This window comes from Culex quinquefasciatus, chromosome 2, assembly GCF_015732765.1.
Source record: "Culex quinquefasciatus strain JHB chromosome 2, VPISU_Cqui_1.0_pri_paternal, whole genome shotgun sequence".
Taxonomy (NCBI): Eukaryota; Metazoa; Arthropoda; class Insecta; order Diptera; family Culicidae; genus Culex; species Culex quinquefasciatus.
Window position 1 is genome coordinate 215,192,393 of NC_051862.1, and position 17,997 is coordinate 215,210,389.

Sequence of the window (17,997 nt, forward strand, 5' to 3'; positions counted from 1 at the left end):
GAATATTAGTTTTTTTTGAACTTTTATTTTTTAGAGGGTTAAAATGGATGAAAATAAACATTTTTATGGATGTTTCTATTGTGAAATTGTCTCAGGAACACGAATATGATAAAATTATCACCGGAAAATTTGATCTAAGGGGTCCCCCGAGCAAAAATGTACAACCAAAAAATTCACAAAAAGAAAAAGTGTCTATTTAATACGTTAAACTGCCTTACCCAAAGCGTTCTTAGTCTCGGATGGTAGTCCCAGATGTCCCCTACAAGCTGCAGGTCGAACCGAGTTGATATCTGGATGGAACACTTTTTTATTTGAGTTTGAAAATTATTCTATTTTTTCACAAAAATGCCAATAACTTCCTTTAGATTTAACTAATTGAGATGCTTCTTCCTGCATTTTGTTGCATTTTTTAAGCCCTTTCAGATGCATTTTGAATTTTAGAAATTAATTGAATTTTGCCTAAGTTACAGCCATTTTATGATTTTTGACGTTTTTTAACCTTCAAACTTTGTGTCCCGATTTGCCCCACTTCCCGTTGACCTAGAGTGCTCATATTTTGACCAGATGCTAGTTTTATATGTACGAACAACCCCTGAAAATTTCAGGCAGATTGGTGAGGTCCAAACGACGTCCCATACAAAGGGGTATGCTCTGTTCGTGGACTCGCTCTTAAGTCAAATTTGAATAGTTGATTGCCTGTAAAATTAAAGAATGCTTTTTTTTTTCAAAATTACATCACCGCCATTTTGGTCGCCATCTTGGATTTAAAAATTCTTAATTACTTTAGAGTACAAGCTCAACTATCAAAAATGAGACAGCGAAAAAAATTTTTTTTTTTCGTGATTCGATTATCCGAAGTTTTGATTATTATTGATTATTCGGATAATCGAGTCTGGACTGTACTGGTTGACAGGACGAATTGGAAAGTATTTCAAAGAAACTCGGCGATGAAGTACAAAACAAACGCGACTTGAGTTTATTCAAAAAAATGAGCAAAACTACAGCTAATTTTCAAGTTAAGTTCCAAAAATTTAACACAGGTTCCGATATCAAATGACAGGGTTGCCAGATCTTCAAAGTTTGGAACAGTATAATTTTCATCAAAACTGAAGAGTCCGGTCGTGATGAGATATAAAAAAAGAAGTCTGAGTGGAAAACTGTCGAATTTGCCATGGCTGTGATATTACACGATTTAATCAACACCGTGTTATCCAATAACAACTAAGAAGTGATTCAATTTCTGTAGCCTCGCCTAACAATGATAAATGTTTAATTCACAGCAAAAATAAATATTAGTCACTCGTTACATCAGCAGCGTGTTTTCTTTTTTACATGCAGTTGTACATAAATGTGTGTAACCATCTTCTTACATATGTAGTGTGTGTGTGTTATTTTCATACAAGGATTAATTCCAAATAATGAGTGTTCTTTGATGAATGCCACTGGATAATTTTCATTAGATTGTGCTACCCACGCATTTTTGTTTTGTTTAAATTTAGTTTGATTCCCCTAGCACTGACGATAGAGATAATTGTATTGTTAGTTTATGCCACCAAATCATACATTTAACTAGTTTTTAATAAGAATGTTTATCACGACTGTTTCCGATATTATACACATTGTTACCGACTATTAGTTTGTATATAACTTCATGCGCTTCTGTTTCGTCAACACAACAAAAAGAGAGAGAGAAGATTTTTTTTTTTGAAGGAAGTCTTTTTCAACACCTTCAGCCTTAATTGCCGTCCCAGCCCGGTCGCCGGATCGAGTCCTCGAGCAGGATGCCCCGGACCATCTCGCGGGTGTCCGCGACCAGGTTCTCCGGATCTCAGATCATGTCGTTCGGGCGGCGCAGCATGTGCATGCGGTAGTTGCGGCAGCGCCTCATCAGGTGGATGTCGTGTTTGAAGTACCGCAGGCAGTGCCACTGGGGAATCTCCCGCAGCGAGGGGCCCGGTTGCTGTAAGAGAGAGAATGGGGGGAAATTTGTTATACAATCTGGCAGTGACATTCGGGACATTTCGCTATCTTGTTGGAAAGGGAAGGAATAACTGATTTGATGGAAGATTTGTTTTAATAACTTGAAAAAAAAAAAACAATTGAGGCAAAAATAACTATTTTGAGATTGATCTATGATACTTTGAACAGTCTCATTTGAATAACATATTTTTCTCGAGCTATTTCTATTCTAGTAGTCCAAAGTGTCAACTATATTTGCCCGACTTATCAACTGTCAGAAATCTAAGAGGAAAAAAAATTCTACGCACTCTCTATGCCCTGTTTTGTAAAGCCAAAAACACAATGCAAATTTCCATAGTCACCATTCAAAAACCAGTGCCTCGTTAGTAAACCAATTAATTGACCTCAGCATGTAGTACAGCAAGTATGAGCCCTTGACCCTGTTTCCCTCTCTCTCTCTCTCTCTCTCTCTCTCTCTCTCTCTCTCTCTCTCTCTCTCTCTCTCTTGTGTGTTGGCGTGGTGCTACCACCACCGGTCAAGATTCATTATCCTGGCTGTTTGTGCTACATACATAACAAAAACAAACAAAAAGGCCTCTGAACGAAGGTGTTGATGGTGGCTTAGAGAAAATGCAAGAATGTAACGGGGAAAGTGCTAGAATAAAGAGTATAGTGCACGATGTGGATATTTATGAGGAATATGAACGAGCTGAAAATGAAGTCATTAGGGGAAGCTGACTAGTTTCAGATTAGAAAAAGTAAAAAAAAAATATCGAAAAAAAAGCATTTTAAAAGGTCCTATAAATTTTTGACACTTGTAACCTAACTCCCCTAGCGCAAGGATCGAGAACTTCCTGTCCAACGTTTGCAAACAGAGGGAAATGAAACCACAGCAGCACATACCTTCACGTTGTTTAAATAATTTCCGCTGTGGTGTATGATTTATTAGTTCAACCAACAATGAAATCACAGATGCCATCAGCTGGGAAAGAACTTTGAAACTCGCGTGAGCAACAAATTGTTTTAAAAAAATCGTCAACCTGCCAACAAGTTGTCTTCATAATCCAAATTGATCTATCTCCATTTACCGTTAACGGTTGGCACGTGCCTCGTGGGCAGATTTGGGCGATTTTGATAAGCAGCTGGAGGTCACCGTAAAATGGAATGTCAATTGCAGATTCAAGTTGTGTGGTGATGACAAACTGTTACACGGTAAAATTTAGTATGACTACCGTAATGTTGTCAGTCAATCAATGGCGATGTAAAACACATGTAAAGAAATCCCACAGAAAAGCGCAGACCATTTTTTTAATTTTTTGTAAATTCGACAAAAACAAATTAAAGCAAGTAAAATTTTATTTAGAACAGCTGTTTGGTTTTTGGTGCAGAAAGGTGCAGATTAAATGAAATACGGAGCATTTGATAGTGATGATCATCGCTTTAAATTCATACTCAACTTATCCAACTCCTTTAGTTTAAAAGTTGTTTGAGCATGCCAATGAGAAAGTTAAAACTTTCGAATAATTAAAGGTACATTTTTGGCCAACTTTTCTTTTCGAAATTCAGCAACCGCAAACCGGGGTAAAATTGATAGTATTTCAATTTATTTTTCAAATATTATTCAACCGATAAGACTGTTTTTCATGATTACTATGTTTCAATAAAAAATTACAAATAGTTTAATTGAAATATCTGGAGTTTTTTTTTTAAAGGTCCAATAAACCATATTTTAAGCTTTTGCTTGGTGTTTTTTAATAACCCTGGCTCAAGGCGGTTTCAAAAAACACCCAAAAAGCAAAAACTGGAAATTTGGTTTACTCCAGATATGTTATTTTAAAAACACAAATTTCAACCTTAAAGTGAGCAATTTAAAGTTATTACAACAAATTGATGATTTGTTTAAATAGTTTCTTTTAATATTTTATTTGGAAAATATACTATTGATTTTTTTTTTTAAACTTATTCTAATTTGTAGATAATTTTTGTAAAAAATTGGTTTTGTTCACATAAAAAATCCAAGTTAGATTAAAATTTATAAGATGAGCAATTCTCTACCAATTCGGTATTTTTTCTTAAATTTTATTTTATTTTTATTTTTTAATCCGACTGAAACTTTTTTGGTACCTTCGGTTTGCCCAAAGAAGCCATTCTGCATCATTAGTTCGTTCATATAATTTTCCATAGAGTTATCTACGTGCTCATGTATTGCGTGTACGTACACGAAAAAGATTGAGGTTAAATTTTGTACCAGCCAGCAAAACAAATGGTCTGCTAGTGTGTGTGAGATCGGGCTTAGATAGCTCTATACAAATTTGGCAGCTGTCCATACAAAAATGATATGTGAAAATTCAAAAATCTGTATCTTTTGAAGGAATTTTTTGATCGATTTGGTGTCTTCGGCAAAGTTGTAGGTATGGATACGGACTACACTGAAAAAAAATGATACACGGTAAAAAAATTATGGTGATTTTTTATTTAACTTTTTGTCACTAAAACTTGATTTGCCAATACACACTATTTTTATTTTTTGATATGTTTTAGAGGACATCAAATGCCAACTTTTCAGAAATTTCCAGGTTGTGCAAAAAATCTTTGACAGAGTTATATTTTTTTTAATCAATGCTATTTTTTTCAAAAAATCGAAAAATTGGTCGCAATTTTTTTTCAATTTCATTTTTCAATGTAAAATCAAATTTTCAATCAAAAAGTACTTCAGTGAAATTTTGATGAAGTGCACCGTTTTCAGATTAAATCCAATTTTATGTGACTTTTAAAAAAAGTAGTCGCAGTTTTTGTTTAAAAAAAATTGGTGCACATGTTTGCCCACTTTTGAAAAAAAAATATTTTTGAAAATCTGAGAAAATTCTCTATACTTTGCTTTTTTGAACTTTGTTGATACGACCCTTAGTTGCTGAGATATTGCCATGCAAAGGTTTAAAAACAGGAAAATTAATGTTTTCTAAGTCCCATCCAAACAACACACCATTTTCTAATGTCGATATCTCAGCAACTAATGGTCCGATTTTCAATGTTAAAATATGAAACATTGGCGATCTTTTCGAAAAAAATACTTTCAAGATTTTTAAACCAAGACTAACATTTCAAAAGGGCGTGATATTGAATGTTTGGCCCTCTTGAAACTGCTCAGATATTGTTTTTTTTTCCATTAAAAAAATAAACCAAAACCGCCACCAAAACCAATTTTCAAGTATGATTCATAAATTTTCCAAATTTACTTTGAAAATCGTTCCACTGAAAATGCCTATAAATCTGAAAATATGTTGTGTTACTGTTTCAATAACAATTGAAGCTTGTAATCTAGAACGTATTTGTTTGCTGTTCTTAGAGTGAAATTCTCCAAAGAATCAGATAAAGCAGTCCGTTTTCCGGTTTACACTCATTTTTGCTGAGAAGAACATGACACTTTGAGAATATTTAGATAATCTAATTTATGAATGTTGTGTTTCATTTATAAAGTAAACTAAACTTGTCAAACTTACTTTTCTGTTTGTATTTAATTCGTATTTTTCATTTTGCAAAAAAAAAAAATCTTCAACCTATCAAAGCCACCCGATTTTATGGTAGTTGAATAATACAAATCATAAAAATTTAGAAATTAAATTCAAAAACTATTCAAGGCAGTATTTCAGCATTAAGTTTTCCGATATAAAAGTTATTTTTATGTTATATTCCTTAACTTTTTGAATATTTTTTTTAATTGCGAAAAATTTGTGATGTTTTTAAGGTCTCAACATAAAAATATTTTATTGGTTATTTTTCTTTTAATTAGTAAAAGTGTTTTCAACCCTCTCAGGCTTAATGGGTAATATTGACTCAAATACAAAATTTTCTGAGCTAGCCTATAATTTTCGCAAACAAACTGTCAAACTTTTTGATCCTCTTTCTTGAAACACCGAGATTCGGATAATTTACATGTATATTACTGCCCCTGATCGCATAAATGTCCCATATGCATTTTCATCCATTTCAAGTTATTGATGCAGTTTGATTCAAAATTGTGTGCTCTTTCGAAAGAGCCTATAACATCCAGTACTTTAGAAATCAGGAGGAAATCCAGTTTTTTAGCGAAAACTTAACACGGAGCCTTATGTATGGGACAAACTTCAAATGCGTTTTTCTCAGCTTGCTGTTTTTGCATATGGGACATTTATGCGAACATGGGCAGATTACCTCTTAACACTATCAAGCCTGCTTTAAAAAAAAACAGTTTTAAAGTTAATAGTGGGAAAGTGATTCGTATGACCATACTAGTTTTGAAAATTATGATTTGTGTTCACATATGACCCATCAGGCCTGAAAGGGTTAAGGTAAATACGTGTAGAAAATCTCAAAATTTCATAACACGTCAAAATTGTGTCAAAATTACATTGTCAAAATTGGTATTGTGATTGTCCACGGTCCATGCAAAAAAGTTTTTTTTGTTTTGTTTTGTTAAAAGTTGAAATTGTTTATTTTACTGCCTTGAAAACAGATTTACAAAAAATGTCAGTGTGTGCCCATACCAACCTATGACATTTTTGCCGATTTACATGTATGTATCCCCTTAAAGACCCCAAATCAGCTCACTTTTTTTTATGAAGACTCGTTAAACTGGTGCATGACGAAGGCGGATTTTCAAAAACTGTATTTAAATAAAAAGATAAAAATGATGTTGTATTTGTTTTTAAAACCAAGTTTCATGGGTAGGTACAAAGTGTTAAAGTTTAAAAGTTTTTTTTCACTGTTTCATTGATGTTTTGCCAATTTTTAATAGAAGCATAGCTGTAATTTTGTTTCGAAATTGTTTTGTTTTTGTTTTTTTTTTTTTGTTTAAGCCTTACCGTGTATCATTTGACCTATTTTGTTAAGGGTTTAAAAATGTCCAGTTTCTAAGTTTAAAAATTAATGAATTATAAATTATCAAAGTCTCGTAAAACAAGTACCATCACTGAGTCCAAAATTGTCTACAAATTTTAAAGGTGCTGCAATGCTTTTAATGTTAAAAAAATATTTCATCAACGTTTCTATTAAATTTGATGTTCATGTTTTGTTGAATTAAATAATTTTTATAGGGACAACATAAAGCATTTAATTTTTTGCAAAGGTTTCAAGTAGGTACTATTTTTGGACATTTTTTTTTCGTTTTTGCCTTCCTCACCTTACTGAGGAAAGGCTATAAAATCACTCGAAAAACAAAATTCTTAATTTGACCTCCTAGACCTACCTTCATGTATACATATCGACTCAAAATCAAATTTTAAGCAAATGTCTGTGTGTGTTATGGGATGTTGATCAAAAAAATTTGCTCTGAGTTATCTCGGCACTGGCTGACCCGATTTGGACCGTTTTGGTCTCATTTAATCCGTCTTGGGGTCCCATAAGTCACTATTGAAAATGATAAAGTTTAGTTATGTACTTCAAAAGTTATGCTAAGATTGGAAGATTGTAAAAAGGGTGGTTTTTGTAAGAAACCTCGTCATGTTATACATTTTTAGAAAGGTATTTGAACGACCTTTTCAACGAGTTCAAAAGATTGAAGATCTGACAACCCTATCATAAGTTATAAGCACTTAAGTGTTATTTATGAACTTTGTGGAGGCCGGATCTCATATTACTTAGCATTACACTCAAAATGTGAGAAAGGCACCAACCACCTAATGGTGGATTAAGTAACGTTTTATCATTTAACTTCTGTTTTGTTATTTTTGCATTTTGATTTTCTAAAGAAACTAAAGCAATGCAAAAGTTCTTTTCTGATCTGCGTTTGGAAATTCCCAAATATACAATAAGTCAAAAAATGGACGGATCAGAAAATTTATAGATTAAGGCTGTAGAAGGTATAATTCCCGGTCGGTCATATTCGATTAGGATTTCTACATGTTGTTGGTAGAAGCAGTTTTACGCATCGTGATTATTTTTAAATTTCATTTCACTATTTTTGGTTTCTACATCCAGAACCATCATTGGCAGTGTTTCAAGAGTGAATGACACTATCTGCGACCTTAATGTTGAAAAGCTTATTTTAATCTAGTTTTAATTTACTGCTCAGAGCCTCAGATTATTTTTTTCTCTCTCTAAGGATTGGGATAAGAAACTGAAAAAAAAATGTTGTAATGACCTGGTCCGTCTCAAATATATCATTTTTTTTAACACATTGTCCCAGATCACTAAATTCACATCACCACTCCTCGTCCTCACCTGTTCCGCGTTGCTAAACATGAAGCTGTCGATTTCGGGGTTCGACACCGGCCAACTGCGGACCGTCCCCACGCAGCAAATAGCTGCCACTATCACCGTTATCAACAGGCCCACAATCTGCATGTTGATGGCTTGAAGTTGTTGCCCCACGGGGTTAATCGATCTGAACTAGAGCACAAAAGTTCGCGTGAGTCCTTTTTTTGTGGTGGATTATTCAAGAACAATGTGTAGTACCAGCAACCAGCACACACTAACACTTTTTTTTTTACTATTCGCTTTACTGTTATATATTTTTTATAGTTCAAGTGCCTTTGAGTTGAGGGTGGTGGGGGTGCCTACGCCAAGTGGCCACTTCGCGAGCAACAAGGACGAACTTGGGCTCTGAATATGTAATTCGTTGCTCGCGGAAAGGAAACTCCTTCTTGCTTTTTTGTAGAACACCTTTTAACCTTTTTCACTTGTTTCCCTGTGATTACACTGTAATCAACGGTGTGTTTTTTTTAAACAACTCTTGAAATATACTAGCTGTTGCCTCGTCGAACGCCGGGCTGCGATTGATTGATAAAGCCCGCCGGAACGGTTCTTTTATAGGTGGAATCGTCGTCAGGACCTCACTCCTTGTCCGACTTGTCAGAGCCAGCAGCTAGGAATCGACTGAGCTGAGCTTGAGCTGAACGTGGGAAAAATGGCTCAAAATAGTTCGGTTGGATTGTTGCGCGCGGGTGCTGCTCTTATGTAAATATCGGAATGAGTGGACAGCACAAAAAGCACACTAATTTAACTGCGAAAGTACTGGATAATCGATAGTTTAGAGCTTAGAACGATGAGTAATAATTTGCTTCTGTAATTGAACAAATCGATTGTCTCTTATTCTCTAACAACATATTACAGTGAATTCCGCTTACATCAATCCCAATGAAAACATTCTACTTCCAAATTCCGACTCACAATCCGCAGAGAATTGACTGTATTAGTCCATTTTTTATCCTGTTTTATCCTTATGCAATTGCTTGATTTGCTGTCGGGTGCAGTGATTTTAATCTTGCATTCCCTACAGCTTCCTCTCTTCCATCAAAAAACCGCTCCCATTTATTGCACAATCGAAGTGGAATAATCTGCTGCTGCTGCTCCAAACACAGTATGAATGATATCTGATATTTGTAATTACAACTTTTTACATCTCCCTTCCTCTCCCTCTGCGTTGCCAAGTTAAGGCTGGGATCTATAGATACTTGCTTTTGGTTTACCAAAACGTAACATAGTTGCAACATGGTTTTTATATATTCGCTCAGTTGGAAGAGCTCAAGCCGGGATTTACAAACACACACCAATTAGCTGTTTGGAATCGCGGAATCCGCCAGTTTACAACTTTCAGGATCAGGGTCGCCATACAAAAAACGGGATAAAAACGTTACCAAATTGCAACGATTTGTATTATGATTTTCGAGAACAGTTTTCAAACAGATTCTCAAATAGTTTCGTGTAGATTTGAAGCATATTGATTCCAACACCGTTTGGGTGTAGAATTATAAATCAGTTAAACAGAACTGAGTGATAAAGTTTATGAAGTGTTAGTCAACTGCAATTTAAATAATCCCAAATTAAATCAGATGGCAAAATGAATCATTTTGGTAAAACCAGTGCATCAACTGAGCAATTCTCTACCAAAAACCGAAATAGATTTTATTTGTATTTTTTGATTTGGCTCAAACTTTGTGGTGTCATTGGTTCACCCATACAAGTCTCCATACAATTTTGGCTGCTGTCCATACAAAAATGGTACGTATTCAAACAGCTGTAACTTTTGAGTGAATTTTCTGATCAATTTGGTGTCTTCGGCAAAGTTGTAGGTATTGTTGAGGACTATTGAGAGAAAAAATAAGGTACATGGAAAAAGTTGCGTATTTTTTTGATTTTCGAGATTTTTTGATATATTTTAGGGGACAAAAACCCGCAATTTTTGAGCCATAGAGAAACATGGTCAAATAATCTGCCGCCGAGTTATAAATTTTTGAAAAATAGTGATTTTTGGAAAAAAATCAATATTTAATGCAAAAACAAATTTGACATTATTTTTTAATGCTAAATTGAATTTGCAATCGAAAAGTACTTTACAGATTTTTTTTATAAAGGGCTCCGTTTTCAAGATATAGCCACCGAAAGTCTGATTTTAGTGAAATAATTGCAATTTTTCGATTTTTAAAAACAGTGACCATGAGTGACCATCTCAATTTTTTTTAGAGAGTTCAGATTTGCTATAAAATTGTCTAAGAGACATTGAAGATTGGACATCTGGTTGCTGAGATACAGCTGCTTAAAGAAAAAGAAACAGGAAAATTGAAGTTTTCTAAATCTCACCAGAACAACCCACCATTTTCAAATGTCGATATCTCAGCAACTAATGGTCTGATTTTCAATGTTAAAATATGAAACATTCGTGAAATTTTCCGATCTTTTCTAAAAAAATATTTTGAAAAAAAAATAAATCAAGACCAACATTTTAAAAAGGCCAAACATAAAATATTACGCCCTTTTGTAATGTCAGTCTCAAAATATTATTTTCGAAAAGATCGGAAAATTTCACGATTTTTTCATGTTTTAAAATTTTTTAGAAATGATCACTCATGGTCAATATTTTTAAAAATCGAAAAATTGCTAATATTTCACTAAAATTAAACTTTCGGCGGCTATATCATGACAACAGAGCCCTTAATCAACAAATCTGTAAAGTACTTTTCGATTGGAAATTCAATTTTACTTAAAAAATTACGTCAAATTTGTTTTTGCATATTTTTTTTTTTCCAAAAATCACTATTTTTTCAAAAATTCATAACTCAGCGGCAGATTTTTTGACCATGTTTCTCTATTGCTCAAAAGTTGCGGGTTTTTGTCCCCTATATATAAAAAAAAATCGAAAATACAAAAATACGTATTTTGGGAAATTGAGTTTTTGTGAAAAAATGTTAATTAAAAACCGGCAATTTTTTTCCGTGTACCTATTTTTTCTCAATAGTCCTCAACAATACCTACAACTTTGCCGAAGCCTTGATCAGAAAATTCACTCAAAAGTTACAGCTGTTTGAATATTTACATACCATTTTTGTATGGACAGCAGCCAAAATTGTATGGAGACTTTTATGGGTGAACCAATGACACAAAATAGCTTCGTTGGTCATAGGGAAGGCCCCAACAAAGTTTGAGCCAAATAAAAAAATAAAAATAAAAACTATTTCCGGTTTTGGTAGAGAATTGCTCAGATGTTGATAGCAAGGTTGTTAATCGATAGAATTATCGTCTTAATATTATCGTCTAACGATAACGATAAAGGTTATCATTATCGTCGTGGCGATAACGATAATCTATCGTTATCGTTATTTTGATTCTACCGGCAATAATCTTATCGAATTAGAAAAAAATAGTATTTTGAGAAAATTTTAGTACTTCATTCAAAGAACTTTCAAACAGTGAAAATGCATGCTAAATTTCGAATCGTTTGATATTGCCATATTGCAAATTATAAAAATTTGAGTATTTCCAAAAAAATACGGTATTTTGTGATTTTTAGTATTTATGCTATAAAACTTACCATATTACAAAAAAAAAAAATACTGAAAGGAAACTTGAAAATTCAACATAATTTGGTTGGTTTTAGTCTCGATAATTTTATCGTTAACAACCTTGGTTGATACCAATGTCGGTTGTCAGAATATTTAGCAATCTGAATATTTAGATCGGATTTTCTGATCAGACGCCAAGTCGTCGGCAAGTTTGGGATATTGCTTAGGACTTCTCAGAAATATATAGTTACACCTTTAAAAATATCACATATTTTTATTTGACTATTCACTTAAAACATTAAATTGCGTAAGATACCATTTTTTAAATCTCATTTTTGGATATGTTTTAAGTGACAAAAATTTGGTCACTGAAGAAATAGCTACTACGGGCTATGGCTATGCTAGTTGTAAAATGAAATTCGCAATCAAAAGTACTAAAATCAAATCAAATTATTCGCTCTACAGCATTGCCTTGGCGTTCTCGATTGCGAGATTCCTACTCGAAACTAGGTGTCCGAAGGCTTGATTGTTGAGGCAATTGCAAACCTCTTTTTACACCTTAGCTTCCATCCACCCCGGGATTCTAACTGACGACCTTTGGATTGTGAGTCCAACTGCCTACCAGCGAATCCACCAAAGCAGGACCCAGGGAGACGACTCCTATACCTGGACTGAGCTAACGACCTAACACCTCTAGGTTAGACCGGGACCAACATTTACTTCCCCATCCGACGGAAGGCGTGATCAGACAAATCTCGTCTCAAAATTTGCCACCGGGACCTTCTGGGATCGAACCCAGGCCGACTGGGTGAGAGGCAATCACGCTTACCCCTACACCACGGTCCCGGCTCAAAAGTACTTAGGTATAATTTTACATCGACTATTTTTTACTTTTTTCGAACATTTATATTTTTTTTTTGGCAACACGCAAAATAAACGTTGACCAATTTGTGCCATAACTCAAAAGATGCCATTTTTTGTCATGATCAAAAAATGAGAATTTTCATAGATGGTTATTTCGCGCAATATTTTTTTTTAGACTGTAAATATTTTGTTCAGTAGAGTTTTAAGCAATGCCAAAGATACCAAATTGAACAGAAAAAAATCGTTCTCACAATAGAAATTTTTGAATATTTTAATAGCATTTTTGTATGCACAGCTGCAAAATGGCGACTTGAATGGACGAACTAATGATGCAAAATGTCTTGTTTGGTCATAGAAAAGGTACACGCAAGGTTCACTCAAATAAAAATATTCATCAAATAATCGTTGTCCGAAGTGAAAACAAAGAATTGCAAAAAAAAATATATATAAAAATTGAAATTACAGGCCTAGGTTTCAACATTTGGATGAAAAAACTGTTTAAAAATGCATTTTACTGACGTACAGTTGCTTTCCAATCATTAGTTTTAAAAATATCAAGGTATTGACGGAATTATTTTTTCGCAAAAAAAAAACTTTTCAAAGGAGTTTAAACATGCTAAATATGATTATAAACGCGGGAATATGCATTTTAACTGGTTTTCAGTTGATTAAAGTTTAATTTTCATTGAAATTTTGAAGTTTTTCGATAAATATTTTTTTGCCCCCCTGATTATTCAGCCCAACTTTGAAGAAGGGGAGGGGGGGCGACATAAACTTTGAAAATTTTTTGCTACGGCCTTATCAATTTATCATAAATCAATATTTTTTTCATAAATTCATTGATATTTTGCAAGTTTTCGATAGAAGCATAACTTGGTGTCCAAAGCAGTCCCAGATTTTGGGGAAATTTTAAAGGGTGAGTGGGAAAAACCTGAAATACAATTAGCAATGGCCTTATCGAAGAAACAAAACTGATGCTCTTCTCGCCTGCCTATTTAATTTTGCTTTTTTTCTAATTTCAGAAATAAAATGTTTTTGCTTGAGTGATTGTAAAAATTGAATCTCCCTGAACATGCAAATCATTTTTCAAAAAAACAAATGCGTATAAAAGCTGAGAACAAAAATCATTCAAACTTATTTGAGAAGATTGGTCTGTAATGGTACATAACATAATAAAAATAAGTAATTTTAGAACCGACTTAATGACGTCATTGTTTGTTAAGAACGTCACATTATAAATAATTTTAGACAGATTACGTCCTGCTGTGGTTTGTCGCTGCAGCTGAAATTCACATTTCTTTATTGATACATCAGTTCATATAGCCTCCCTGCCCAGCAGGATACCTGCTCACATTCACCACACATACCTGTCACCAACAGAGCGCGCATCTAACGATGGAAAACTTTCCTTTCTCTCCAATTTTTTTTCCCGCAGATCGTCGGATCCTCCGCACACATGATGGCCCCGATCAACCTTCTCTGCAAGGACTTTCTGAAATCGCTGCTGCTGGTCGACGAGCGACGACGTCAACGTGACCCGGCTGAAGTTGGTGGTGACTCACATCCAGTCCAATCCACCTCGAAGCCTAGCGGTGACAACGGGCAGGACCAGGATGATGACGAAAGTGGCTCGGATAGTGAGGCAAGTGGAAAGCAGCGGGTCAAGCTGGCTGCCCGGAAGGCGGCCCTCGAGGCGATCGAACGGGCCAAGATGCGACCGGCGACGAGGACGGAACAGCTCGGCCAGGATGATAAGCTGCGGAAGCTGCTGGAGGAGGGAGTGGAGATTGAGTTTTGAGCTGGGGGAGCTGGTGTGGCTTGGAGTGGAGCGAAAGTGAGTACATTTATTACATTTAATAAATTTTGATTGTATATTTCAAAGTGAGAGGGGACTTTCTTGGGAATAGGATTGAAAGAAGGCCCTTGCTTTAACTTATAACCATTTTATGAATTTGTTCGATACTGTTTGATAAGTTGTATAATTTAAAATTTGATTTGACTGCAAAACAATAAAAATCGTTAACATTAATTTAGCCAGAGCATTTGCACCAAAAATTTTGTTTCATACATTTTAGTATCTTCAAAACTACGGGACCTATAGATATGATTTTTTATTCATCCTCAAAAGTACTGTCTCCAAAGTTATTTACAACAAAGTTTGACTATTTTTACAATCAGGTTGTTGCAGGATTGGGTCCGTAACTTTGACAATCTTGAATAAGAAGACAACAACTTCCTTGGTTGCTGTGCACCTTTAAGGAATTTGTAATCTAATCGAACACAAGCGCAGCAAGTCAAAAAGCAGTCTGGAAAGACATTTAGATAGATTACGCCCCATTTTTTTTTCTTGTCAAAATTTTGTTTTTAGTGCATCCGACCATTCCCAAGCTGTATAGAGGAGAAAAGCAACTCGCGACAAAATTTTTAGGCTAGGAATTTTGACAGGTATGATTTTCATAAAGTATTCGCCTCCTTTTCTCTCCCACAGCAAACCGGGGAACAAGGTAGTTGTCAAACTAGGCCAAAATGTTAAAGTCACTCACAAAATGAACTTTGAGTGATTTGAGTTCATTTTTGACGTCACGATTTTCTCCTCTATTACACTCATTTAAGCGGTCAGGCCTACTGCGTTGCATTAACCGTATAAAGTATACTGTCAAAGGATTTCATTTCACAGAGGTAGGATACGTGGACATACCGGACCAAACTAAGCTTCAATTTTTTTTAAAGGAATTTTAATCTTTTTTTAATAAACTGTGAAACTTGAAATGCTTTGGAATTGAATCTAAATAAAAAGCAAAACAATTTATTTTCCAAGAGTTATCACCTTTTTCTTCAGTTTATTTGGGATTTGGGAAAGTTGCTGTGGGAGCAATTCCACACAGAAAAAAATCAATTTTCGAAACCGTGAAGTCAGTTCACGATTATGAGCACCATACTCATGAATAAATTCCTTCGTGGATCTCAAATTCGTGAAATTAATTCACGATTACGGGAATTGATTTTTTTCTGTGCATGTTAAATAGGGAATCGGTTGTACCCGACCCTCTCCGATTTCAATGAAACTTTGTAGACATGTTATCCTAGGCATATATAAGCCATTTTGTGTATATGGGCCCAGTTACACTCGATAATGACATTTGAGAAGGGCGTAAGTGTTGGAAATTTGTTGGAAATTTGACGGGCCTTCCGAAAAAAAATACACTGAAAGAAAAAAACACTCCACTTTTAAGAGATTTTTTGATTTTTAAGTTTAAAAGTCAAATTTGAGGGTGAGCCCACGATTTTTTTTCGTTCAAAATTTTTGTGAAATTTTTGTGAAAATAGCCTAATATGTTACAAAAAGACTCACGAAAAATGCAGGATGGAGCAACTCACCTAAAAAAATACAAAAATAATTTACTGAAATTGTTTTTTTTTTTTCAAAAGTGCTCTAAACATCAAAATTTTCAAAATCCGAACACGAGAGTCGTATTTTTGTCTTACATAAAAGTCTCCATATTGACCATTGTCCTAAGTCCAATCCTTGTGAAGTTACAACGGTTTAAAAAAAAATGTTGAAAAAATAGGTTTTTTGATGGTTTTTCGTAATTTCTATGTGACAGACTTGATTTTTCAGTCTCGAAAATATTTTTACCGGAAAGCTCGTCCAATTTCCCTTAAGATTGTCTTTGACCACATTTCAATTGGATGTATGGGCTTACAGATATAAGCTAATTACATTGCTCATAACTGAAAACATAATATTTTTTCAGTGTAGTCTAACCTGGAAAATCAGGAGGTCCACACGGAGGCGCTAGAGCAGTCTGGCGTGAAGATAACAATAATACTAATAATAGTGGCTTTGCAGCTAGTGCTAGCCATCATGAAACATATCAAGAAGAAATTCTAAAAAAGCGCAGTTCAGGCTGCCAGTACTATTGTTCTGGAGCAAACTGCTTAAGTTCAAATAAGAAAAGTGTGTATAACAGAAAAACCCCTCCATCCAGAAAACATTTGATTTCATTTCTGGGGGGTGATTCTGAATACATTTTAAGGTAAATTTATGGGTCCAAATTTTTTTTGGCTTCTCTCAATTTGGAAGTATTTGGAATTTTTGACAAGTTAAAATTTACAGTTTCTGAATAAGAAGATTAGAGAAGCATTGGTTTATTCGTTTTTGAAATTTTCAAATGTTTTTCTGATTAGTTTATATAATTTCGATATTTAAAGGTAAAAATTGTCCAAAAATGATCGATTTCCTGGGAAATTTTTCACGAGAATTCCCGCTCGTCACCCTCTAGTCTCCATACAATTCCTCGGGCTGTTCATATTTATATTTAAAAATCTGTAACTTAAGATGATATTTACTAATCGATTTGGAATCTTGAAGCAAAACTGCAGGTTATAATGAAGATTAAAACAATGTTAAACGGATAAAAATTAATTTTCAGATTTTGGAATTACACTTTTTCTCAGTTAAAATTAAAGGGGTAAATTAAATTTAAATTTTGAACATAATATAGCTTTTGGAAAATATCTATTATATGGTCAAACCAACATTTTAAGATTTAAAATTGCAAGCACAAATTTGTATTTTTTTTAATAATGTACACCGTTATAAACTTATAAGAATGTTTAGGATAAAAAATGTAGATAATATTTTTTTTAACAATTTAAAAATATTTAATGAAGCGCTCATGCCAAAAAATACGTTGGTATTGCTAAGAAAATTTACTACAATTTTCCTTCCAAGCCTTAGTTGATCGGAAACTATATTACAATGCAATTTTTTCTGCTCTTTTCGATAAAAATAATTTAAAATATCATTTTAAAAAGTTACAAACACTTATATTCGACATTTTGAAGATTTAGAAAATTCACATTTTTTTTTCGTTGCCCAACAATGTCCTTCGCAGCGATCATGTCTATAACATAAACGCCTTTACTTTTTTTCTCAACAAAATCTGATTTTTTTTTATTAATTTATTCTTATTCAATCTCATAAATTTCTTATAAAGGTAGTCATGAAATTATACGTAAATACTACTACTGTTTTTTAAATATTAAATGAGCTAACTAAGGGGCCACTCGTAAACAACATGAACAATCAAAAAGAGGGTGCCAAGAAAATACCCCCTGCTCCTTAAGCGGAAAATTGTTTTTTTTTGGGTTACTTCAAGCATCTGTGAATGATTATGAATTTGATAATTTTATAAAAGTAATTGATACATTTTCGAAGTATGCATCTATTAAATTAAATTTTGCTAAATCAGTATTTCTTAGGTTGAACAATGCTAAAGTTGGTCCACAGAAATTCAAAGAGACTGAAGCATTGAAAGTACTTGGGGTTATATTTGAGAAAAGTTGGTCAAGTACTGTGAATAATAATTATAAACGACTTGTCACTAATATCAATTTATCTATGCTTCAGCATAAT

General features: G+C 33.9%; 2 protein-coding genes across 2 annotated transcripts in view; one reads left to right on the plus strand and one right to left on the minus strand.

Moving 5' to 3' along the window:
- LOC6049408 (WD repeat-containing protein 75) overlaps window positions 1–14,463 on the plus strand; it is a 31,054-nt gene extending 16,591 nt beyond the window's left edge. Inside the window, exon 4 of the mRNA XM_038253321.1 lies at window positions 14,014–14,463. Within this exon, the coding sequence (XP_038109249.1) occupies window positions 14,014–14,376 (363 nt within the window). The 3' untranslated portion in view covers window positions 14,377–14,463. The remainder of the gene's footprint in view (window positions 1–14,013) is intronic.
- Window positions 1,211–8,797, minus strand: LOC6049409. Its single transcript, XM_001866143.2, has 2 exons — window positions 8,158–8,797; window positions 1,211–1,960 (listed from the first exon to the last, which is right to left on the minus strand). The coding sequence occupies exons 1-2, from the start codon at window positions 8,278–8,280 to the stop codon at window positions 1,829–1,831; spliced, it is 255 nt and encodes an 84-aa protein (XP_001866178.1). The 5' UTR covers window positions 8,281–8,797; the 3' UTR covers window positions 1,211–1,828.
- Window positions 14,464–17,997: the final 3,534 nt, after the last annotated feature.